The sequence below is a fragment of the Paramormyrops kingsleyae genome, chromosome 3 (genome assembly GCF_048594095.1).
Source record: "Paramormyrops kingsleyae isolate MSU_618 chromosome 3, PKINGS_0.4, whole genome shotgun sequence".
Taxonomy (NCBI): domain Eukaryota; kingdom Metazoa; phylum Chordata; class Actinopteri; order Osteoglossiformes; family Mormyridae; genus Paramormyrops; species Paramormyrops kingsleyae.
The window spans coordinates 20,751,278-20,774,946 of record NC_132799.1 but is presented as its reverse complement, the minus strand read 5'-3'; the positions used below and the strand labels follow the sequence as shown (position 1 = coordinate 20,774,946).

The window sequence follows — 23,669 nt, the reverse complement described above, 5'->3', positions numbered from 1 at the left end:
CAAACTCTTACGAAATGGGTAACGGGGAGTAACCTGGCCATCAGCCAGTGCCTGGCTAGGTGACCGCCAACTCGCCCTGCTAATGGCTGTTCGCTCTCTCTGCTCCATACCCCCCTGGCCACCACCACCCCACCCCGTTTCCTGGGTAACAGGTGACCCCTTCTGACCCTGTTAAGAAGTATAGAATTGATGGCGAGATGGGAGGGCAGGCCTGTACACAGCAGGGCGGGTATTAAAGTTGTGAAATGCAACACAGACCCTTCCCAAACTCCCCTCTAAATGGACACCCCCACCTCCCAGCTCCAGTGAGATTTAAAGCCCCTAATTATATTTGTCCTGTTGCTTTTTGCTGGTGTCAGACTGTGGTTATCTTATAGGCTTAAAAGTGCATCCAAGTGAAAAATAAGGCTTATTAGGAGTGTCAGAATCATCTGGAAGCGTCCAGTCTTCTACTAGATTCTGTTAAAAGCACAGCAGGCCATGAAATGTGTATGGGGAGTCTGTCAGTGGATGAGGGTTGCTTTTTATCCCCCACCCCCCCCATGATGGCAAATCTGTGGGTGGCTTCAGAAGCCGTCTTCCGTGGCACCATGGCCTGCCTGACACTGCCGCCTGTGGTCTCTTGCAGCTGCCAGCTGAGCTGCAGGACATGGTGAATAAGCACATGAAGAGTAGCCTGCCTCAGCGGGGGGGCCAGGCCCCGGACGCCGACTCGCTGAGCCTGACGCCCGCAGACGTGGTGCCCACATCTGTCATTGCCCGCGTGCTGGAGAAGCCCGAACCACTGGTGCTGAACTCTGCCCAGTCTGGCAGCAGTACGGGCCGGCCTGTGGCGGAGGACGTGTTCGTGCATGTGGATATGACGGGCCCCCAAATGGAGGGGCCCCCGGGCCCCCAAATGGAGGGGCCCCCGGGCCCTGGACGCTCCCTGGAGCAGCAGCCTCAGCAGCAGAATGGAACATGCCGCAGCCATGCCAGCCTGGATGGGGAGGACGGGGGGGGTGGTGGGGCGGTGGCCCCCTCGTTCGAGAAGCTGAACCCATACCCCACCCCCCCGCCACCCCACCCCCTCTATCCAGGCCGCAAGGTGATCGAGTTCACATCCGACGACAAGGTGAAGATCCCCAAGAATAGCCCGCTGCCCAACTGCACATACGCCACGCGGCAGGCCATCTCGCTGAGCCTGGTGCAGACCGACGACGAGGCTGATGGCGGCTGGCGCTCCGGGGCCTCATCTTCCTCTGGTGGCCACCCGCGCCGACAGGCCGGACCCGACACGCCGGATGCTCTGTCAGGCCGCTCCAGCCCACTGGGCAGCCCCACTCCAGTCCCCGGTGCCTTCGGCAGCTCCGCCAGCTCTGAAGAGGATCTCCTAGCCAACTGGCAGCGCATGTTTGTGGAGAAGATGGCTCCATCCTCAGAGGGCAGCCTGGTGAACCGTACCTCATTCAGCAGCGAGACCGCCATGGAGCTCCAGAGGAGCCGCGACGGAAGGACGGACAGGACCGAGGCGGCCCGGCAGGGTACCTACTCGGACAGTGAGGAGTCAGCAGTGCGCAGCTGGACGGCCAGCCGAGAGTCGAGTGTGGAGGCAGACAGTGGGGCAGAGCCGCGTGTCAGGAGGGGCCACTATGGAGTGGAGTTCTCCAAGGAGGAGAGTCAGAGGCTGTTGATGAGCTTGGAGCCCGTCGAGGATGGAGACAGTGCCGACGTGCCCGATGAAGCAGCGTGTTCCGGGGTGGGGGGCAGTCCTGACACCCGCAGGATGGAGTATGCAGAATGCGGCTCGGGGGGCAGCTCGGCAGAGGAGCGCGACATCCTGCCCCAGGACCTGCCTGTCATCTCGCCCCGGGGCCTGGCCACGCTGGAAGACCATATGGAGAATGCACCAGCCCACCCAAGCAGGCCTGGCAAGAGCCCCAAGAGGATGGGCGTCCACCACCTGCATCGCAAGGACAGCCTGACACGTGCCCAGGAGCATGGCACCCTGCTGGACTGAGGGGGGAGGAGGGGATCTATCTTACAGATATGGCACCAGTTTCCTCCAGAAGGGGAGTTTCTGTACCCAGCACCATCCTCCTTAAAAGCCCCCCTCCCCGGCAGAGATACATATCTGTGTTGGTAAATAGGAAACTCAAATGATTTACTGTCCGGAATCTGAATACCCTCCCCAGCCAGCGTGACCCAAAAGGAGAGACATGCCCTACCTCACAGGGGAGCTTTTCTCTGAACTCACATCTCTGGTACTGTGGCAACCAGCCGCCCACTATTATCTGGAATGGTCTGAGGTCCCACTGTCCCACTCACTCACAGTGCCTAACCGCGAACCCCCCCCCCTCCCCCCAGCATCGAGTCATCCCTCCGGCCAATTCTCTACTGCAGCACCTTGGCTCCTCCTGGTCCTGCTCCCATTCCTGGGTCCTGGTGCAGTGGCCTCAGCACTCCCTGTGGGCTTTAGGACACCGCTTCCTGTCTGCTGGCTAGAGGAGGAGGGACTCATGACAAATCAGTGTTATCAGGAGGCTTAAAGCGGCTAGACTGCTAGCAGTGTTAGCAGCATTAGCTTGATCTGTGTTGTTTTGGCCAACTCAGTCCATGGAGGAACAGGGCTGTGGAGTTAGCCATTAGTGGTGAATCAGTATGATCTTTTCCCCAAGGTGGGTCACAGCTCTGTTCTGTCATTGTCCATGAAACATGGCCACCTGTGTCTTGAGGAGTCTTGTATCCTTCGCTGAGAGCAAAGGTCACACCCCCCGTATCAGCTGCCTTCACTTCAGAAATGCGCCACTAACACCAGCTGCACCGAGTCCACCAACATGCAGACCATTTTGCCGCTCAGTCCAGATTGGTATAATAGTGTAAACCAAAGCTTCAGGCTGCTGGCTTGGCTCGCTGGCGGTTCTCAGACTCTCCCGAAAGGCACCGCCGGTCTGTAGTGCCCTGTTGTGTGTTGATGACCAGACAAGACTAACTGTCCCTCCCACGGGTGACCAGTGTGCGGTTGGCTTACCCAGCATCCTTTACCACTGCCCCCCCCCGTCTGTCTCAGCACATGGAGGGAGGCGGCCTTCCCTGGCGGGCTCCTGTCTGCCCCCAGCTGCTCAGGGCCTCCCCGCCTGCGTGTTCTGTCCGCCATTAAGGCAAGCTCCGTCTGTTAGGCCGCACGAACACAGCACGGACACCATGCAAATCCGATCATTTCAGACGAATGCGCCTAGGAATGTAAACGCAGCTGTAGCGTCCGCCCGTCTCCATCTCCTACACCAGGCTCACTTTTATTTTTGTTTGTGTTTGAGTTTGATGTCTTGCTGTAGTGAAAAAGGAAGTGTGTTAGTGCTTTTTGAAGTTTATGTTTTGAGGTTTGTTTGCCATGTTTGCCATCTCCCACTCTGCTGACTATCTTGGTGCTGTTGTCACCTCTAGCGCTGACGCTCGTTGGGGTGGCCGGAGATGTAGGATGATTTCTGTTTCACCAGTGTTGTTTTTTTTTTCCCCCCGAGGGGAAGAGTTTTTCAATCATGATGCCTTTAATTGAAGTAGACACACTCCAGCTGTGTGCTTGATGCTCACTGGCTCAGTATCCTTCTGAATGGATGTGTGATATCACTATGTATGTCTGCTGCATGTGCTGGGACACAGGACCCAGATTCCCCTGTGGCTTCTCACAGAAACACACACATAAGGCTGCTACCCTCAAAAAGCACCATGGCCCACAAATTCCCCCCAGAGGCTCTCTCCATTAGCCCCCCGGATTCAATAATTTACCGGCTTCTGCAGCCTGAGGGGCCAGATCACTCCCGCCCCCCCCCCATTCTTTTTTTAGCTTGTAGTGTATTGATTTTTTTCACCACTTCAAATAAAAAGCTACTAATATAAGCTCATAATTAATAGTTCTAACAGACCTTTCTAATAAATAATGTAGACTTTTTATTTGACTCTAAATTAGGCTCCTGATGGCAGGAAGAAGGAATCATTCATCACCGTCCCACACGTGGAATTGGCGCTTTTAAATACTTAATGCCGTAAGATGTTCTGGAAATAGCGCTCGCTTTGTTCCATGTAGATCCCGGCTGCCATTTCCTCTCGTCCACCTGCAAGAGCCACGTGTTCTGCGGTGAGGCCCTGTCACAGTGTGGTCTGCCTGTTCCAAACCAAGGTCACCTTCTCCATCCTTCCCCTGAGATGAGGGGCCGCTTTGGCCCTGGAGGTGCCATTGCACGCCGCACTTGATTCACAGTGAGGCTCTGAGACACCGTCAGAAATCATCCGCAGTGATACTGGGCTGTATGTGCACCCATAGCATGGGGGGCAGTGAGAGGCTGACCTCATCCCTCGTTCCGAAAACAGCCCCCTTTCACATTGAGCTCACCTTGCAATCCAAACCCCTGTGTCCCAGTGTGTGTGCAGACCGAGAAGCTTATAGTCAGGAACGACTGGCGATGTGCAGTCTCCATACTCTGAATGTGTTTGCAGCTCCATGACATTTCTTTCATTTACTGGGTAAACTTAGCGTGATGTCATTTCAATCATTTTTCTTTTTTCCTCTTCTTTATAAGATTTTCCTTGATGTGAAAATATCCATTAGTGTTTTTTGGAGCACATTTTTCAAAGCTGACTACAGCTTCAGGTGAGCTCCTCATGAGGTGTGTGTGCGTGTGTGTGCGTGCGTGTGTGTGTGTGTGCGTGCGTGCATATGCGCGTGCCGCCAATGGTGTCTCCACAGTACTCATCGCTGGCCTTTGTAAGTAAGGGGTGGAGTATTTCTATGCTATGTCCTCCTTCCTGTGGGCCCGGGCACACGCACGCTACATGCCCACTGGTGTGCTGTGACTGTTACCATGGAGACATGGTTCTGTCATGTACTGGGGGGGTGAGGTGGTCAATGTCTGTCTCCTTCCGTCCATGAATGCTGTCCTGTTTCCATGGCAGTCATGCCGTCCTTAGATTCTCTCCCAGTCTCCATGATTTTGTAGCTGCACCATGTGATTTTTATTTCTTCCCTGTACAAACTGATTACTAAAAAAATACAAAAAAAGACTGTTAAACCTGTACTAATTTTATTTTCTGAATTTGTAAACCAAGGATGTATATTTTAAAACAAATAAAACTATTTTAAATGTAACACTTGTCATACCCGTGGGTTTTCTCTACATTCTTCATTCTTGATGTTGACAAACGAATCATTCATCATGGTGAGGTGTATTAATTTTTTACTTCTTCAATTGTGTTTTATTTAAGGAGACAAGGGGGCCTATGGATCTATATATTAGCTGCTCAGATGCCCCCTGGTGGGAATAGGGTGGAAGTGAAGTCCTTAAAGGGGTAGGTTACTCCACAACTGAAGAAAGATATGTTTTAGATGAGGCTTTAGTGTTATCTATCCATCTTGGTTGTTCTACTGTAAGTGATATAGTTTTGGAGATATGGGCCATAGAAATGTTGGTCTTCTCTTGAATATAATGGTACTGAATGCCGTTCTTTCTGTGGTGTTTAAATGACTAAAAATACATTTGAAAAAATCAGCAGCAGTGTCTCTTACTAGAAATCATGACCTGGTCAGTCAAAATAATTGAAAGGCACCAGTTGTATCACTGCACAGATGGTATCACTGGGAAGCTCGTGTTTGTGTCTTCTGCGCAGGAATACGATTGGTGTGTGGAGTTTGGTAGCAGAAAATGGTTCCTACATTAAACTGCTCATTACAAAGTCTGTGCTTTAATCGCTACAGAAACGCTAAAGGAACTGAGCAAATTGGATATGCGAGGTGAAGACGCCTCGTAGCGACAGAAACATTGATCTGATATGTGGTATTAATTATACACAATGTCTGCTGAATGGTTTCGGCTTTCCTGTGACTGGTGTTGTGTGACGGTTTGGTGGGATGCTGGTACATGTCACGCAGCTGCTGAGTGCAGGAGGGGTCACAACATCCGTTTTGGTAAAAAAATGTCATCCAGTAGGAGGATGAAGTTTCATTAAGATGTTGAGTATGAATGTGTGGGAGGTGGAGCCGATATGCTTTGCTTGCCCCTCACTTGTGTGGCTACTGCTCTGGTCCAAGGTACCTGCACACTGAAGTGCTCTCTGGAACTAATTATGCATATCAGACAAATTCAGACCTGTCTCTCGCTCTGTACCAAGGTCCCCGTCAGTTTAATGAGAACCCTTCACGAGGTTGAGGCCATCAAGACCAGCATGGTGAACTGTTAACTGCTGTAACAGCACCCCCTAGAGGCAAGTTGGGCCAACTGTCCCACTCAAAGCTTTGGGGACCGTGGTCTGTTTGACTCTGGTCGGCTAAATGGAACAGAACTTTCTGGGTCCCTTTTTCCAGAGCTACTGAAATGTATGCTATTTAGCAAAAAGCTTCAAAAGGAAGCGAATTGTGGAAAAATCCACTTTGCAGAGAAACTGGATGCGAAGTTGCGCTGCTGCGTTGTCATGGCAGTGGCTCATGGTTACCAATCTTCCTGGTGACTGTGCCTAACCTATTTTTGAGTTGGCCTCTGGCTAATGTTTCTCCAGAACAGGGATCCATCCCTGTTTCACTCAGCTGTTATTCCAGAGGTCATGGTTAGGCGTGACCCTGTGGACTGGATTGTATCTTGTGATTTTCCAACTTGGTTAATTATAGCTGGGTTGCCATCATCTTACTGAAGCAATATTAAACATATGGATGGTTAAAGCTGCGTGGACTCCTGCCCAGTTCTGACGGGTGTCCCTGATGGGTTCAAAGGACAAAACTCTGTGGCTCAGGTGCACTTGGTCCACTTACTTGAGCTACTGTGCTTGTCAGTTTATCTGTAGTGCCCCCTGGTGTTGAAATAAAAAAAATTCCCACATTTCTGTTAAGTAAATTGGCAATTACTCTTACACATTAATTGAGAACTAAATAAGTGCTTTATTCTGACATGGGACCATAACAACAGCCTTAATTAGGTGAGCTATCTGAGCATACATTTCAGCAGATATGTAAATTTTAAATATCTAGTTATAAATACTGTACATCTTGAAAATAAATAGATTACGAAGTAGAGTAAGTCACTTGGTGTTCAAGGTTTGTGCCAGATAAACAACTTCTATGTACAAGTGCTAAAGGTCATGCAAAGTGATTGGTTGCTCGCAGGCAGGTGACCTTGTGATGTCACATCTCCGTCTCTGCTAGCAGGCTGTCGCCCAGGCCGGAGGTAACCAGGACCATCTGGGAGCTGGAGTCTGGAGGGCAGAAACACCAGATATGAGACATTCTGACTCTGCACTATGGACATGCATGGAGCATGGTGTTCCTGTGAGCTATAGTGCGTGTCATCTTCTGTCATTGGGCAACCTCCCCGGATACTTATGGGCCGATTCCACCAGAGAGCCTGAGTTTGCTAAAATAAGCAGACACACGGCCAGAAAGGCCACTGCTATCTGAGGTCAACTACAGTTGACTTTGGGATAGCAGGGAGGAGTTAAACTGGAAGCCAAGCGGAGATTAGTACCACTGGCAGGCCATCAGCGGGAAACCTTATGAGGATGAGGAAGGCTGGGAAGACCTTAGGAAAGTCTGCTACCTTCTGATGATATCAACCCCCAGCCACTGCAGAAAGCGAGTGAGCTTGAGGAGACCCTAGATGCATGAATATTCTTGCTCTCTAATGAAATCCTTGGTGAGGATTAGCAAAAAGATCCAAGCATAGCCCCAGTCAATGCAGGTACGTGATCTGTGTGATGCTAATACCCACCAGTAGGGGGCATTACTGGGTTAGAATTGGTTGCTGAATGGTACGACTGCAGAACTGAACTGTAGGGGTCCTTACTGCTGTGTGGGAGCCAGGTGGTCTTCTCCCTGGAAATTCCACCTACTCCCCGTGCCTCCCCCTCCTTGTCGTCGTCCTCCTCGCCCTCCGACAGCAGATCTGAGATCTGCTGCTGCAGCTCGGGGCTGATGGCATTCTCAGCCAGCACTAGCACCCGCAGGCAGGTGGGGTAGTTCTCCACCATGTCCAGGAAGATCTACAGAGGCACCAGGGCAACATCTGCAAGTTATCCATCATGCAATTCTCTATTTTCCTTTCTCATGAATACCATCCATCCATCCATCAACTTCTGCTTGTCTGGGGTTCGGGTCGCGGGGGTAGCAGCTTCAGGAGAGATACCCAGACCTCCCTCTCCCCAGCTACCTCTACCAGCTTTTCGGGGGGGATGCTGAGGCGTCCCCAGGCCAGCCGAGAGATATAATCCTTCCAGCGTGTCCTGGGTCTGCCCTGGGGCCTCCTCCCTGTAGGAAATGCACGGAAAACCCCTCCGGGTAGCAGCCCAGGAGGCATCTGCACCAAATGTCCAAACCACCTCAACTGGCTCCTTTCGACATGGAGAAGCAGCGGTTCTACTCTGAGACTCTCCCGGATATCCAAACTTCTCACCCTATCCCTAAGGGAGAGCCCAGACACCCTGCGGAGAAACCTCATTTCGGCCGCCTGTATTCGCGATCTCATTCTTTCGGTCCTTACCCATAGCTCATGACCATAGGTGAGGGTAGGGATGAAGATGGACCAATAGATCGAGAGCTTTGCTTTCCGGTTCAGTTCTTTCTTAGCCACGACGAACCGGTTAAGCGCCTGCAAAACTGCAGACGCCACTCCGATTCATCTGTTCAGCTCTCAATCTCGCCTACCCTCACTCGTGAACAAGACCCCAAGATACTAGAACTCCTCCACTTGAGGCAGTACCTCTTCCCTGACCTGAAGAGGGCAATCCACCTGTTTCCGGCTGAGAACCATGGTCTTGGACTTGGAGGTGCTAATCCTCATCTCTGCCGCTTCGCACTCGGCTAGGAACCGCCCCAGAGCACACTGGAGCTCCCCAGCAGATGAAGCCAACAGGACGACATCGTCCACAAAATGCAATCCTGAGGCCACCAAACTGGACACCCTCAACACCCTGGCTGCGCCTAGAAATCCTGTTTATAAATATTATAAACAGGATCGATGACAAAGGGCAGCCCTGGCGGAGCCCAGCCCGCACTGGGAACACGTCCAACTTATTATCGGCAATGCGGACCAAGCTTCTGCTCCGTTCATACAGGGATCAAATCGCCCACAACAGCGGACCCCGGACCCCATACTCCCGAAGCACCCCCCACAGGGCACCTTGGGGAACCCGGTCATAAGCCTTTTCCAAATCCACAAAACACATGTAGACTGGATAGGTAAACTCTCAGGCCCCCTCCAGTACCCTCGCAAGGGTATAAAGCTGGTCCAGTGTTCCACGGACAGGACGAAAACCACACTGTTTCTCCTGAATCCGAGATTCAACTGTCGACCTCACCCTCCTATCCAGTACCCCGGAATAGACTTTCCCAGGAAGGCTGAGAAGTGTGATCCCCCTATAGTTGGAACACTCCCTCTGGTCCCCTTTCTTAAATAAGGGGACCACCACCCCGGTCTGCCAATCCAGCGGCACTGTCCCTGACCTCCACGCGCTGTTGAGAAGGCGTGTCAGCCATGACAGCCCCACAACATCCAGAGCCTTTAGGTACTCCGGGTGGATCTTGTCCACCCCCAGGGCCCGGCCAACACGTAGCTCTTTAACCACCCTGGCCACCTCAGCCCCAGTGATGGGCAAGTCCCCCCCAGCACCCTCGGGCTCTGTGCCCTCAGATGTCTCAAAGGCAGTGCGCGTAGATGTATCTGAGGCAGGGTTGAGGAGGTCCTCAAAGTATTCCAGGTGATGTCCCCAGGTGAGGTGAACAGCTCCCCCTCCTCACAATAAATAGTAGGAACCAGGAGCTGCTTCCCCCTCCTGATATTCCGGATGGTTTGCCAGAACCTTTTTGAGGTCGACCAAACTCCTCCCACGCCCGGGTTTTTGCTTCCAGCAGGCCACGTTCCGCTTGGCCTGCCAGTACCCGTCAGATGCCTCCGGAGACCCCCAGACTAATAATTCCCGGTAGGCCTCCCTCTTCAGCTTGACAGCCCCCCTCACATCTGGTGTCCACCATCGGATTTGAGGGTTACTGCCATGACTGGCGCCGACCACCCTGCAGCCACAGCTCTGTATGGCTGCTTCCACAATGGAGGTCCATTCAGACTCAATGTCCCCAACCTCCCCCGGTATGCAGTTGGAATTCTGCCGGAGGTGCGAGTTAAAGCTCCGGCGAACAGGAGCCTCTGCCAGATGTTCCCAGCAGACCCTCACTATGCATTTGGGCCTTCCAGGTCTGACCTGCTTCCCAGCAAAACGATGGAATCCCCTCGTGGCACGCTAACCAGCACACCACTAAGGGAGCCCAAGAAGGCCGAGTACTCTGAACCGTCATTCGGCGCATAAGCACAGATGAGTCAGAGACCTATCCCCGACCTGAAGGCACAGGCAGACAGCCCTCTCGTTCACCGGGGTAAACTCCGTTGTTAATGCACCGAACTGCAGGGCCACCAGTAGCCCCACCCCCACCAGGTGTCGCCCACCTGCCACAACTCAAGTCACATGAATGCATTTTTGCATTTTACATGAATGCAAATTTTGAATTTAAATTTGATTTAATTTTAAAATGAAGTTCAAAGTCAGGGGTCATAAAAACTTGAAAATACAGTTTACTTTTGAAATTTAACCAACTCCACTGCAAAGCCAGCATTCTGCAGTCCCTTGGACTGGCTGTTTGATTCCCCTGTTGTATTATACTACACAACACAGCCAATGACGGTAGATGTTCTCCTGTGCTCTCTGTGGATCCGAAGCAGCTAATTTTGCCTGTAGATGGCGGTAAGAAAGTCACCTAACTGTTGGGGCAGCAGTGGAGCTATGTACCTAGGGACTGCTGCCAGCCTGAATTCCAGATGACAGTCTCACCAGAGGCCGTGGGCATTTAAGTTGTGTGCAACCAAAAGATCTCTTAAAAGTCCGGTGCTATCTGATTTTTCTTACTGCACATATACCTTCTGTTTGTTCTCTTCTTTTTTTTATGTTTTTACTTTTTTTCGGGACATTATTGTGCTTTTTAAACGTGCTATGGTTGCTCGTCCACACTGTGTCCTGTTTTGAACTTTGTCTTGTTCTGCACTATATGTCTGTTTGTGTGCACTTTACATGCCTCGCTGCTGAATGTAAAAGAACTTCCCCAGGATCGATAATACTTCTTGTATTACTGAGACCTGAGTGGGTTCTAAATCCAGGTGATCAGCATAAATATATTTCCACTCTTTAAGAAACACAGTGAACCAGAAACTCATTAAAGAAGCACCCAGTTCCCACTGCAAATCGCTGCTTTTACAGCAAATGAGATTGAGCTCAGGAATCAGTCTTGACAAGAGGCACCCTGGCATAGTTAAAGTGTGCTTGGATCAAAGAGAGAGTTGTGTTTGACTTTGATGCAGTCGCCTTGAGCTCCCTTCTGCCTCCAGCTGTTCGCTCTCATTTATGGTTACATGAGATGCCTCCTGCGGGAAAAGCTGATCACCTCCCTAATTGGGCTGTCAGGAGACACATTCCATTCCTTATTTACCTAGATGGTGAGTTAAGGGGACATGCTGCCACCTTGTGGTTGGTAATAAGATATATATCATTCTGGGTCTATTATGCTCGTTACTTCACAACGATTTATTTTTCTATTCAAATAACTGTACAAAGACGGATATTTTATTTAAATTATTTGGGTCAAATGTCTCACTAACGGACACCTCTGACAGTCTTTCATGGGATGCAAACCCACAGTCCATGTCCCTAAACACCACTCCATCGCTTTATTTGCGTAGGCTGGCACACACAAACGTATATAATTCTCCCAACAGACTTGACAGTCTGCCTGGCAGCTAATTTCATGGCATGTCATAGCACCAGTGCTCTCCTTTATATGAAATGCACTAGAGCACTATGGGTACACAGTCACAATAAAAGTAACGTTTTTGCCTTTTAAGAGGCAGGACTTAACAAATTCATCCATGTTCTGGGGTCATTAGGATCCAGAGCCTATCCCAGAAGTTATGAGCGCAAGACAGGGAATATCCTAGGACAGGGCACCAGCCCATCGCAGAGTGCACACACAGCATTCACACCTATGGACAATCTGGCAATTCCAGTCGACCTCGGCATGTTTTTAGACTGTGGGGAGAAACCAAAGAACCTGGATAAAACCCCATGACAATGGAGAGAACATGCAAACTCCACACACGGAACCCAGGCAGGGACTGGAACCCAGATCCCAGTGGTGTGAGGCAACAGCGTTAAACACTGCGCCACCATGGCACCCATAATAAAATCACATTTAACTTTATAAATGTTAGAAACTAAGCACTATTTATTATTGTTGGGCACCGTGACAGTAATGTGTGAAATAGACATTCTGCTGATTATTCGCAAGACTGACCTGTGCAGACTGGTTTGTTAGACTGGTGCCCTCCAAGTCCAGCACCTCCAGGGTCCTGCTGGATGCCACAGCCACCGCCAGCATCCCCGCAATCTGGTCTCCTGTTAACCAAGCAAATACAAATGAACTTGCTGAAACTGCAGCACGTGATAACATGAATGAGCCATTTGGTCAAAAAGCCGAGACGACCTTTTTTTTGCTTCAGGGGGGCAAGAGGGCCAGATGGCCAAACATAACGCAGATCCGCATCTGGGATCACACCCGGACACTGACTCACAGACAGAGTGCTGAATACGGTAGGATATTTCTTCAGTTAACATGACAGGTTCACAACCTTATGATTCATTTATGTATCACCACAATTCCCCATAAGATATTATAAAGGTGCTTTTCTCAAATTTAAACAGTATCAAATTACAGTTGGGTGCCCAAGCACTTTGTTTTCGGTGATTTGGTTCTTACCCAGGGGATTGTAGTCCAGGTTCAGGACCCGGAGCTGCGAGCTGTGGGCCACGGCGATGGCCAGTCTCGCCCAGCCTTTGCCTGTGATAGCTGGGTTCGCGCTGAGAGTCAGCTCCCTCAGACCTGGGGAGAGGTCAGAGGCCATCATGCTTTTCCTAGGAAGGCTATCTGAGTACCTCTGAAGTCTCCACCTACCTGTGATATACAACACGTACCCAAGTATGATGTTGAAGACAAATGAACTATAATTCTTGTTTTGGTATCAGAATGTAAATAAACAATTTTATACTACAAGCTAGCAACCCCACCAAGAGAAGCATGCAGTGGGCTATGCAGTGTCTTGTGATATTTTCCTGCCTTGGGTGAGCTTGTGCTTCCCATTATGCATAATGTGCCAAGTGATAACAAAATCAGAGTCGTCTTCTTTTTCTGTTATAAAATTCAACTTTGTTTCAGAGATGAAGTAGTACAAAGTAGTGACCCACCCGCAGCACCAATGAGAAGTGCAAACAGTCACTTGGGGTTTATTGAATCACAATGGCAGCATTAATTTTTGTGCTCAGAAGTAAGACTAACTTGAAGGTGAATGTTTGTGTCAGTATGTCATTCAAGGCGAAACACATGAACTTGTGACAGAATGTGCCTGTTTTGACCTGGTGGTGTACAGAGGGGTGCCAGAGCTGCACTCACCCTGACAGTATCTGATTAGTAAAATACAGCCCACATTGATGATGCACAGATCATATCTGGGGTCTGGTTGGTGGGTAGGTGCTACTTTATATAAGAGGGACAGCACATCTGCTTTCACAGCTCTGATATATATTTTACAAGTGTGATTTACCTTTTTAAAATAGGATTGCAAGAAAAAAAATGTTTGCATGTTGTCATAAAATACCTACTGTGTGGATTGGTCAAATACTCTGGTACATTTGTAATGATACAAAATTTACAGCTGGAAAAGTAAAAATTATTACTCATTGTAATCTAGTCAGAAAATGAAAGTGTTCCATAATAGCATGCTGTGTCTCAACATAAGTGCCTGCGTATTTTTAGTGAAGAGAAGGAGGGAGATGTCCTGTGAGAGTAACTCCCGTGGGGAGCTGATTAGTCACCATCTCTTTGAAGATTGAGACCAGTCTCCTTCAAACCTTCTGTCTTGCTGCTGCTTTGCGTTCTACGTTTTTCTCTGTCATCGTTTCCCCGCAACTTGATGAACGGTCCTTATCTCGCCGTACTGTGTTCTGATGGCGATCTTATACGCATATACGTTATATACTGTATCTTACCGGGTAAAAGTCGGGGGGGGGGGGGGGGGCTGCAGTTTACCTGATTTCGCCCCGTCGGGAGGGAGCATGCCGCAGATGAGCTGCACGGCTTCGTCCCCCAGCATGCAGTCTCCCAGGTCCAAAGACACCAACGACGGGTGCGTCGACAGAGCTGAGTTTAGGGCGACCAGACCGGCGTCCAGCAGCGGGCTGCCGTGCAGGCTGTGGGCGAAGTGGCAGCGGAGACATTTTCTGTTACATTAGGCTACAAACTGCACTCATTTATACCACCAGATAGTAATTAATGCATCAGTATACATTTTCTCTGGAGTAGTCCGTGCCGCTAGTAAACTTAATTTTAAGAGACAACGCAAACGTCGCCGAAATTCCAAGCTATGTATAATTATACTAATTATATCTTACATGCCAGGAAAACATGTGGTTAAGAATTTTATGGCATTTGCGGCTTTTATGAACTATATGCAATGACTGACAAACCCCAGTGTGCTGTAATCTTACATGGAACGAGACCATCCCGACAAACTTTAAAGTCGTTTATTATTTTTATTATTTTTATTATTAGTAGTAGTAGTAGTAGGAGGAGGAGGAGGAGGAAACAGTAGTAGTATTGTTATTACATTTTGAATTAGTCTGGATTGTTCCTCAGAAGCTGCTGTCCTGACTTTTTGAAGTTGAAGATGACCGGTGTGAGTCGCATAAATGCAGTATTTCTATAGGATGCAGGATCAGGTTACTGCCAACGATGCGGCGCAGCGTCTTGGTGCACATGCACGCTGAATGGATCGTTTATAATAATAATTTTTTTATTATTATTGTTAATACTACTACTACTAATAATAATAATAATAATAATAATAATAATAATAACAGTTAATCGTACTTACAACAAAGTCTGAACGGATCGGTTGGTCTTGAGGGCATCGGCCAGCTGCTTCACCCGACCGATGCTAGATACCACGCCGAGGTTGAGGTTGAGCTGTGCCAAGGAGTGAGAGTCTGCGACCCCGCGGCAGACCCGTCCGAAGTCGCGGTCCGAAAGCTGGCAACCCCGCACCGACAGCAGCCGCACGCTGTTCTCTTTCAGGCTGTCGCAGATATCCTTAATTTCAGCCCCTGAGAGCGCCTCTCCGGTTATCTGAATGGAGCCGGGTAGCATTTCGTGTGAAGGTGGCTAACCCTTCATTAAAAAAAATGGAGACAGGCTTAAGAGAGAAATGGGAGAGGTATCGAAACCGATCGTATGTATTAAAAGTGGTCAACGGGTACAGCCGAGCCCACACGGAGATGGGGAAACCGGCGATTATCCGCCCAGCTAAAATAGCAGGTCACACGAGTTTAATTATAATGCGTTATAGCGGACGAATGTGTGTTTCCCGCCTCCCTTCTTGTTTCCGACGGACTATCGATCTGTTGGATGCTGAAACGCTTAGCGTGAGTAAACCGGCTGCATTCATCGTTTTAAGACGCAGATCGATCCATTCGCGGGTATCTTTGTGGCTCCCGTATAAAATAATCGGGAAGACGCCGCTGGGTCGGTTTGAGCCGCGCACTGAGTTGTCCCCCTTGCTGAATTATTAATAAACGTGTGATGCAGTTTATGCTATGCGGGGGGCTTGCTAACACCGCTGCGGGTATAAAGGGACGATGCGCGTCTCCCTCCGTCCGTCCAGCCCGGTTCACATGCGAGTCATGCTGCACGCGCCGGCCTTCAAAGCGGGGACGCTCGCGGTTTTGTTTGCATCCGCTGCAGGTGTCGGTTACTATGGACACCCCATCTCAATGTCAACCCTCCCTTAAAACACGAGATAACGATATACGTCGCCTCTCGTGGTAAATTGAGCTTTCTGTCCCACGAATAAAAAGGGCTTTGGCCAATATGCAGGGAGAGCACTATTTCATTTCACGCCAGTAGTGAAATGCATCCTACCCATTTGTCTGAAAGTGCCGCAAACCGCTAGGAGACAGTGCCGGGCTCTAAGTGAGCTTCTAAGGAAGAACGGGGAACGGTGGCTGGCAGGACAGGAGGCAGCTATCGGGTGCGATTAGTCACGCCTGGCCTTACGTACATTCTTTAAGTGATTATTTACAGGGCACCCCATACCTCTAAAATGACTGTCGCCGATCCCTCAGTTTAATGACATAAACGAGTTTTACCTGCATCCGTTAGGGTTCACAGCAAAATATGCGCAGGTACAGTATGAACAGTTCAAGAAGACTTGTATCTACTGGCTGAGTTTCAGGGTCGGAGACATCGGCACACAATAATCCAATTAATAATAAATCCCAATAGGCTTTCACAATGGGGACTCTGACTCTGCGGGGGGCGACGCCTCAGATTAAGAGGTGTAAGGGGAGCCCGAAGCCCATCTTGTCAGTGTCTTTTTACCTATTGTACGGAAGGAACCGACCTCTTTCCGACCCCGGCGAGTGGGTGCGCTTAAATGTTGACTTGAGGTCCGATATTTGAAAAGCAAAACGAGTCGGTAATAAGGGTTGACAGCATAATAAAAATGTCACCTGTTAATTATGGCTCCGTATGTGTCCCACACTTCACAAAATTAAGACGCATCTGGGTAGCTTGCATGCATGTAGTGAGGTCTCTGTACAAATAGACCACGGTTATTGTCCTCAGTCAAAGCATTGTATTTTTTGAAACTACATATAACACGGAGGTGAGTGCATGGTCTATAAAGAATGCAAAATCGATTCAATGAAATAAAAATTAGTGGCAGAACTATATGTGTATAAAAGGTACCAGCTCCTGGGAAAAAGCGAAAAAAAAGTGTCTTGTACCAACATATCTGTAATCTAATGAGCTTCGTTCGAACCTTTAACAGGTTATACTACATAAAAAATGTATCTTTAACATTTTATAATGAGGGCATTTGTTTCCAAGTAATACAGTGAGAGGGTAAGAAAAAAACTGAGGACTGAGTTCAGTAGACTTTATTTCTATGTACACCATGTCTCTCTGTCTCTCTCTCTACACATATATATATATACATACACACACACACACACACAATAAAAGAATTGGCATGGAATCAGTATCATGCTGTTGTGTACAAATGTGTAGAAACCAAAACTGAGAAGCAAAAAATTTTCATCGAAACTCAAAATTTAAGCCTGACCTGCCATGAAATTTGTACTGTGGAAAGTAAATAATCGATTCCTAAACTGTCTCTCGCTTTAACAGAGCGGCTGTAACATCTGTCCTTCATTGTATCATACCATTGTTCCCCATTAACACAAGAAAACTATAAGTCAAAGTTTGACAAGCCAGAGGCATATGGTCATGCCCAAAGTCTCCCAAAAAGTGCTTAGTCAGAGTCCTCCCTCCGTCTGACAGAAATCTACTTTATTTTAGAAACAAAAGCTTTCCCCATTGGGCACAGAACGGACAGATAGGTTCCAGGCCAGCTGTCAGCCGTCATAATGAGCAAGTTTATGCACAGTCATGTAAGCGTTTACACTTCATGTCCAACACAGGATGGGTAATAATGGAGCTCACCGTGAGTTAACAGGAACCCATCCTACTAAGAAACAAACTCACCAGCGTGTGCTTTCAAGACACAGAAGAAGCACTGCTTCACAGAAAGACCACTGTGACAGTCAGGGTCTCAGGGTGTATATGTTAACTCATGTTCCTCTGGCATTAAAAAACAAAGATTACAGTGCGGGGAGTGGCAGTCTTTGCCAGGTCACGCCATCACTGTGCCTGCAGGGAAATCCCAAGGGACTTGACCGTGTTGTTCACCAGATGGGTTGCCACATCAGGCAGATCTCTAGCGACCCTCTGAATGGGGGGGACATTGGGTCCTTCCAGGGTGTCCAGGATACCTTGGAGACAAAAGCAGAAAACATGGACTGTGCCTTTAGCGAAGCACCTTCAGTTAACAAAATCGAGACAATCAAGCTGGCCAAATGTGACAACATTCATTACTATAAAAAAACAGCCCCAAGATACTTTAACAATTAGCACACTCTTAAATTAGATTTGGGGTCTTGAATTTAATTACTTAAGGTCTGCAGTCCGCTCTGCTTCAACATGTACTGGAAAAACTGTAGGACTCAATAACCTTGCTGTTACAAGGTTGCTAGTTAAATCCTTGTTGGTGAGGCAGGAATTTTCCATACCTTCGACAATCTTGTGGTAGGTGAAATGCAGGTATAGTAGGAAGAGCATATGCAGAATAGCCAAAGTCCCGCAGAGGATGAGACGCGGCGTCTGGCCCACGGTGCGAGAGATCAGAACACCCACCTGTGAGGAGGGAAGTCAGTATAAAGGACCATAGGGGTTTGGTGAATCACGGCCTCGTGTGCCACCTTACCATCCGAAGAGTTGAGACCCCGCCAACCACCAGCCACAGCACGTAGAAGAGCCAGTGAAAGTGGACGTTGTACGTGACAAAGAGGACCACACAGTGACCAAACAGGCCATAACCCTGTGAGACAGAGGGGACGACACATGGAATATCCGTGTGGCTTCTTGTTTCACCGGTTTGATGATGATGATGGTGGCTGGATACATACCAGCAGGGACAGCATCTGCAGCATGGTGATCTGGGCATTACACAGGTAGGCAAGGAAGAAGATGAAGGAGGAGACGCCCAGCCAATAGCCGAAGCAGGTGCCGATGGCCGTGCCCATCAGTGTGCCCTCTCTCTGGGGGAGGAGCATGGGTTAGGTAGGGCGGTGGAAATAGTAATGGATGCAGTCTCCAGAGCATCTGAGGGGGGATATCGATCCAGTTGGTTCGGTCTAACCGCCTTACGGAATCGGCCGCTTACGATCACAGTCCCGGACGTCTTCATGCCATGCAGCAGGATAGCCACCAGCGTGAAGACCAGCATCATGGGTCCATAGAGCTCCCCCGCTACCTTCTGTGGGTAGACACATGGCAGAGTGCATACATTAGCTCCCCAGCAGGCAGTGTCACCCAGAGGGAGAGCAGACACGTCTGCTGCCAATACCGTAGCTCTGCCATAGCCAACATGGCCGCCCACCTGAGGGAAGCCGATCATCCTGACAGGAATCATGGACTCAATCAACCTGAGGAAGGAGAGAAAATGGGAATGTGAGGAACAGGGCAGAACACCAGAAAAGCTGGAAGTAGGATGGGAAATCACCAAGCCAGCAGAAGCCGATCCCACATACGCACCTGTTCCTCACTTGGATTGGCTCCACGTCAAAGTAGGGTCTGAGGATGTCGATGTTTGCATAGAGGTTGAAGGCCTTTGACGCCTGCCTCTTTCCCGCCTGCCAAACCTGAGGGGATGAATTTGAGATGCATCTATATACTAGTTTGGTTCTTGAGGTTTTAGGGAATTTCACATATTTAAAGTTACTTGATATCACTACCATATGATAATATAAACTGTTAAAAAGCTGAGACAGCATGGAGATGAGCTAAGCTGCTTTTCAGTCAAGAACCTTAAATTCAGACACAGTATCCACATTTTTTCTCTGTGGTGATGCCTGGTAAAGTACTGAAGGCTAATGTAATATTTTTTATGTTATCACAGAGAATCCTATGGAAACATTTTTGTCAATAAAAACTAAAGGTCCAACTGTGTCAGAAGATTCATTAGCTTATCAACAATGGCAAATAGGGTAAAGGTACCAGTTATTTTTCCATTAATAACTTTGGATAAACACCATCATCTAGCCTCTCTTAATTATGAATTGCAGATACGACATCTCTATCTATTGTAGATATAATAGATCTGAAGTTTAGTTTTTCTTTACTTGCACTTATGAATTTTCACTCCTGACTCACTACTGCTGCAATATTTTTGTTTGCCAGAAATGGATGTCATAATAACAGATGCTAGAACATCAGAGATCTGAATTTTAGAGTATATCCACAGAGCCCTACATTACGCTTGGTGACATAGATAATATCACCAGAAAGAGAGCTAGAACTGCCACTTGTCCAGGACTTTCCAGAACCACCCTGCATTTTGGTCATTTGTCCAGGAAAAAACTATTTTCATTCCAGGTCACAGAATGTCCCAGAATCCGAGCCTTTTGAATATGTGCATTAACAACACTCATATTCCGTCATTAATAGCCGATTAATAGAAATGTTGTCTTTTTAGCCAAAAAAATGTGTACAGTTTCTTTAGCCAATCAATCAATTTCATGAGAAGGCAAACTCTAAACATGAGCTGCATAGTCGGTGATGATTGTAGCATCATGAACTGCCGCCATTGTCAAAGATAAGGTTAGCAAAAGTAAACTTAAGTTATATTGAAAATGGGTGGCGAAATAGACAAGGAGGATCCATTACAGATATTGAAACAAATATCAATTGCAATTTCCCACGCTGTGTATTTAGTACAGGAACTCCAACCAGCCAAGGTCTGCAGCAGGAGTTTCCAGCGTGCACTGAAGTCAAAGGCATTACAAAAAAATGCTTAAGCTTACTTGATACGTATAATATTAAATTAATTTATTTATGGGAAACATCATATACAAGAAACATAAAATTCATATGCTTATGGTACACTGGTGTCATGAATGTTGTGCATAATTGTGACAAGTTAGTTTTATATCTCTCTTTTATATGTATTCAGTCTCATTATGGTGGGAGTTATAATACAAAAATACTTACTACAATACTTAAAACAATGTTTGAAATGTAATAGTTTGTTATGTTTTGTACTCAAACTCTGGTGTCAAGGCATATATTTAACGAAAAAAGCATGTTTGTGGAATTTGCTAACTACTGCAGTGCATGATGGGTACAATATTTGGAGGCTACTTAAATTTAATCAACTGAAACTGCTTCAGCTGTTGTAAGCAGGTGGGAATAAGGAAGGGGGGCATGGTCCATCTTTGTTCCACCACTAGTAAAAATATATTTTATATTTTTAAACTATTATTTTATGTAAAAACCGAAGGTGTAAGGTGTGGGGTCATAACTAATGGAATAAGCTATTACATTACAGAGTAAATAATCAATTATCTATGCATTGAAAAATATTGGAGATTACACTGTCATGTATGATTATAATTTCACTATCAAACAGACCTAAACAAACTTTTGGAATGGTGTCGGTATGTGTAATATATTTGATCAATGCCGGGAACTTTACAGGACTGAGGTGATAACCCTGTTGTGGAGTGAGATTTGCAACGCGAGACAACAGAGCACTGTCAAAGAAGATAGACAAGTGATCAGGCAGAGCTAGAGCCCTAACATTAGCAGTAGGAGTACCGAGAATCTTACAGATAACCCATGCCACCCGTTTCTCCTCCACGGAGGCTCACCTCGTCTGCCACCTGGCGCCCCAGCTGCCCCTTGAAACCCTTCATCCCCAGGAACTCCCCGTCATCCCCGGTATCTTCCTCGGTGGCAGCCGCCTCTTCCGCAACCTCCTCTTCCTCCTTCATGCGCTGATGCATCTCGCCCATATCCTCGAAGCTGGAGCCGGACGTATCGTCCATGTTCTCCATGTCAATCACAGCTGAACCGCTGCCCTAAGGAACCAGGAGACCCGGTTACACGACATTGTACAACGCACAACCATAACCGGCGCGCTGGAAGAGCAGCCCCCTGATCAGTGGGATTATTTTCGGCTCCATTTGCTGCCGCCCGATCCGGCTAAATAGACGTTGAACCTCTGCTTGTCATGATCTAATGTAATATTACAATAGGATATAATGCCCGGTGAGGATCCACGATTTGGGGATATTTGTCCGGAAGTCGGTGTGGCCTGAGAAAGACAACGGGCTTTAAAAACACATCTAGTCCAGCGAATAGATGTCTGGACCCTATTAAAGTGACAAGTAGGTGAGGAATCGCGGCGGCGGACCCCGGGCGGCGAGGCGGCCAGGTTTGTTTACAGGGGCTCCTACCTGGATCAGGTTGTCATCAAAGCCGCCCCATGGTTCCGCGTTAGTGTTTTTGTTTCCATCGGACGCAGATATCATCTCTCAAGGAAGGCGGCAGTTCAAGTACGGTAAACAATACAAATTCGGCACTTTAGGCCCAGTACTCGGGCAAGTCGTTAGCGATCTATCTGACTTACACTACTTGGTAAACCCTTTCGTACCGTGCCCAGATGACACCCTGGGTTCGAGTTAGTTAGCGTTAGCAACGGGGCTCCGCGACTGTGAGACGTGGAATCCGGCAAACTATCGCGAGATCGAGTCACGTCCGCGAACATGAAATCATCGGTTTTGTAGATTGCGTCACCAGTTCCCTTTTGCTACCCGGGCTGTCACTCTGTACAAAAATGGCCTATACTCAAAGAAAATCCCATCGACGATATTTTTAATATGAGCTGTTCTATTGAGGATTGTGTGAAGGATGCCCAATGTAGTATTATTTGGACAAAGATTCCCAAAGATTGGTATTTTTTCGGGGGGGGGGGGGTGTAATGTATTTTTAGGTTACATAGTCTTGTGATGAGTATAATATGTAAAAAGAAAAAAAATTGTCTTAACAAGTAACAAATATTCAATGTGTTCTGGAAGCTTTACTATAAAAGGTCTGGACCATGGGCGTCGTTATGTCCGATCACTCAGGGCTAAAGCCCAGAGTATTTTAGCCCCAATGCCAATCTTCCTTTTTAAAAAAAATAAAAAAAATAAAAAAGTCAAGCCCCACGTAAACTTGACTTAGCCCCTGATCTTTTCAACAGCTAGAAATCCCCTGGTGTGTACAATTTTTCTGGGTAAATCAAATATATGGACAAATGTATTGGGACACCTGGCCATTACACCTACAGAAACTTTTATGACATCCCATTCTAAATCCAAAGGCATCAGTATGGAACTGGTCCAACCTTTGCAAATATACCAGTGGCCACTCTTGTGGGAAGGGTTTATGTAAGATTTGAGTGTATCTGTGGGAATTTTTGCCCATTTGTGCAGAAAAGCATTTATGAGGTCAAGCACTGATGTTGGGCATGAAGGCCTGGCTCACAATCTCTTTTCTAGTTCATTCCAAAAGTATTTGATTGGGGTTGAGGTTAAAGCTCTGTGTGAGCCAGTCACGTTCTTCCAAACCAAACTCACACAGCCATGTCTTTATGGAGCTTAGTATGTGCATTGGGGTACAACCATGTCGAAACAGAAAAGGGCCTTTACCAAAACTCTTCCCACAAAGTTGGAAGCGTAGAATTGTCCAATGCAAGCAGGCAGGTAATGTTCTCCTGCCATCTACCAACTCATTTCCTCTGTTCCAGAATCCAGTGGTGGCATGCTTTACACCACTCTGTCTGACACTGGGCATTGTGCTTGGTGATGTGAGGCTTGCATGCAGCTGCTCAGCCAAGAAAAGCCCATTCCATGAAGCTCCTGATGTACAGTTTTTGTGCTGCGGTTAATGCCAGAGGAAGTTGATTTTTCAGTACAGGGCAATGCTGTAATATACAGAACGGGTGGCAACTCTACCCCCAGCGCTCAGTGGCCTATTGGTATACAGGTGTCAGGAAATATCACGCATAGGAGTCATGTCGTTAGAGAATCTGCCTATCAACCTGTCGCTCATATACTAACTATATATATGGAATCTTAAAATGATTTTCTTTAACTTATGTGGGCTATCCACACATTATCAGGGC

General features: G+C 47.8%; 3 protein-coding genes across 15 annotated transcripts in view; 1 reads left to right on the top strand and 2 right to left on the bottom strand.

Annotated features, from left to right (window-relative positions):
- The window catches only part of tjap1 (tight junction associated protein 1 (peripheral)), a 79,744-nt gene extending 74,622 nt beyond the window's left edge, over nt 1–5,122 (top strand). For all 12 annotated transcript variants that reach the window (XM_023821457.2, XM_023821459.2, XM_023821452.2 and 9 more), the window contains one exon: nt 629–5,122. In XM_023821457.2, the coding sequence (XP_023677225.2) occupies nt 629–1,999 (1,371 nt within the window). In that variant the 3' untranslated portion in view covers nt 2,000–5,122. The remainder of the gene's footprint in view (nt 1–628) is intronic.
- Nucleotides 5,123–6,881: 1,759 nt separating this feature from the next.
- On the bottom strand, nt 6,882–16,315 carry lrrc73 (leucine rich repeat containing 73). 2 transcript variants are annotated; one of them, XM_023821470.2, is made up of 7 exons: nt 16,249–16,315; nt 14,979–15,271; nt 14,135–14,295; nt 12,809–12,931; nt 12,347–12,447; nt 7,803–7,998; nt 6,882–7,215 (listed from the first exon to the last, which is right to left on the bottom strand). In XM_023821470.2, the coding sequence occupies exons 2-7, from the start codon at nt 15,248–15,250 to the stop codon at nt 7,145–7,147; spliced, it is 924 nt and encodes a 307-aa protein (XP_023677238.1). In that variant the 5' UTR covers nt 15,251–15,271; nt 16,249–16,315; the 3' UTR covers nt 6,882–7,144. The 2 variants fall into 2 exon arrangements, with proteins under 2 accessions (XP_023677238.1, XP_023677237.1); XM_023821469.2 differs by having other exon boundaries at nt 16,196–16,299.
- A 710-nt stretch (nt 16,316–17,025) lies between these two features.
- Nucleotides 17,026–22,258, bottom strand: yipf3 (Yip1 domain family, member 3). Its single transcript, XM_023821468.2, has 9 exons — nt 21,958–22,258; nt 21,370–21,579; nt 19,256–19,362; nt 19,101–19,146; nt 18,885–18,977; nt 18,628–18,759; nt 18,426–18,539; nt 18,232–18,355; nt 17,026–17,934 (listed from the first exon to the last, which is right to left on the bottom strand). Exons 1-9 carry the CDS (start codon nt 22,030–22,032, stop codon nt 17,804–17,806), a joined length of 1,032 nt encoding a protein of 343 aa, XP_023677236.1. The 5' UTR covers nt 22,033–22,258; the 3' UTR covers nt 17,026–17,803.
- Between the last annotated feature and the right edge of the window lie 1,411 nt (nt 22,259–23,669).

Coding starts and splice junctions, on each gene's coding strand:
- yipf3 (XM_023821468.2), bottom strand. CDS start 22,032: ATGATATCTGCGTCCGATGGAAACAAAAACACTAACGCGGAACCATGG. Junction 21,580..21,957: donor TTGATGACAACCTGATCCAG/GTAGGAGCCCCT, acceptor CTGGTTCCTTAG/GGCAGCGGTTCAGCTGTGAT. Junction 18,760..18,884: donor AGACGTCCGGGACTGTGATC/GTAAGCGGCCGA, acceptor CTCCTCCCCCAG/AGAGAGGGCACACTGATGGG.
- lrrc73 (XM_023821470.2), bottom strand. CDS start 15,250: ATGCTACCCGGCTCCATTCAGATAACCGGAGAGGCGCTCTCAGGGGCT. Junction 12,932..14,134: donor TCCCGACGGGGCGAAATCAG/GTAAACTGCAGC, acceptor ACCTCTCCCCAG/GTCTGAGGGAGCTGACTCTC. Junction 12,448..12,808: donor CCTGGACTACAATCCCCTGG/GTAAGAACCAAA, acceptor CTTGGTTAACAG/GAGACCAGATTGCGGGGATG.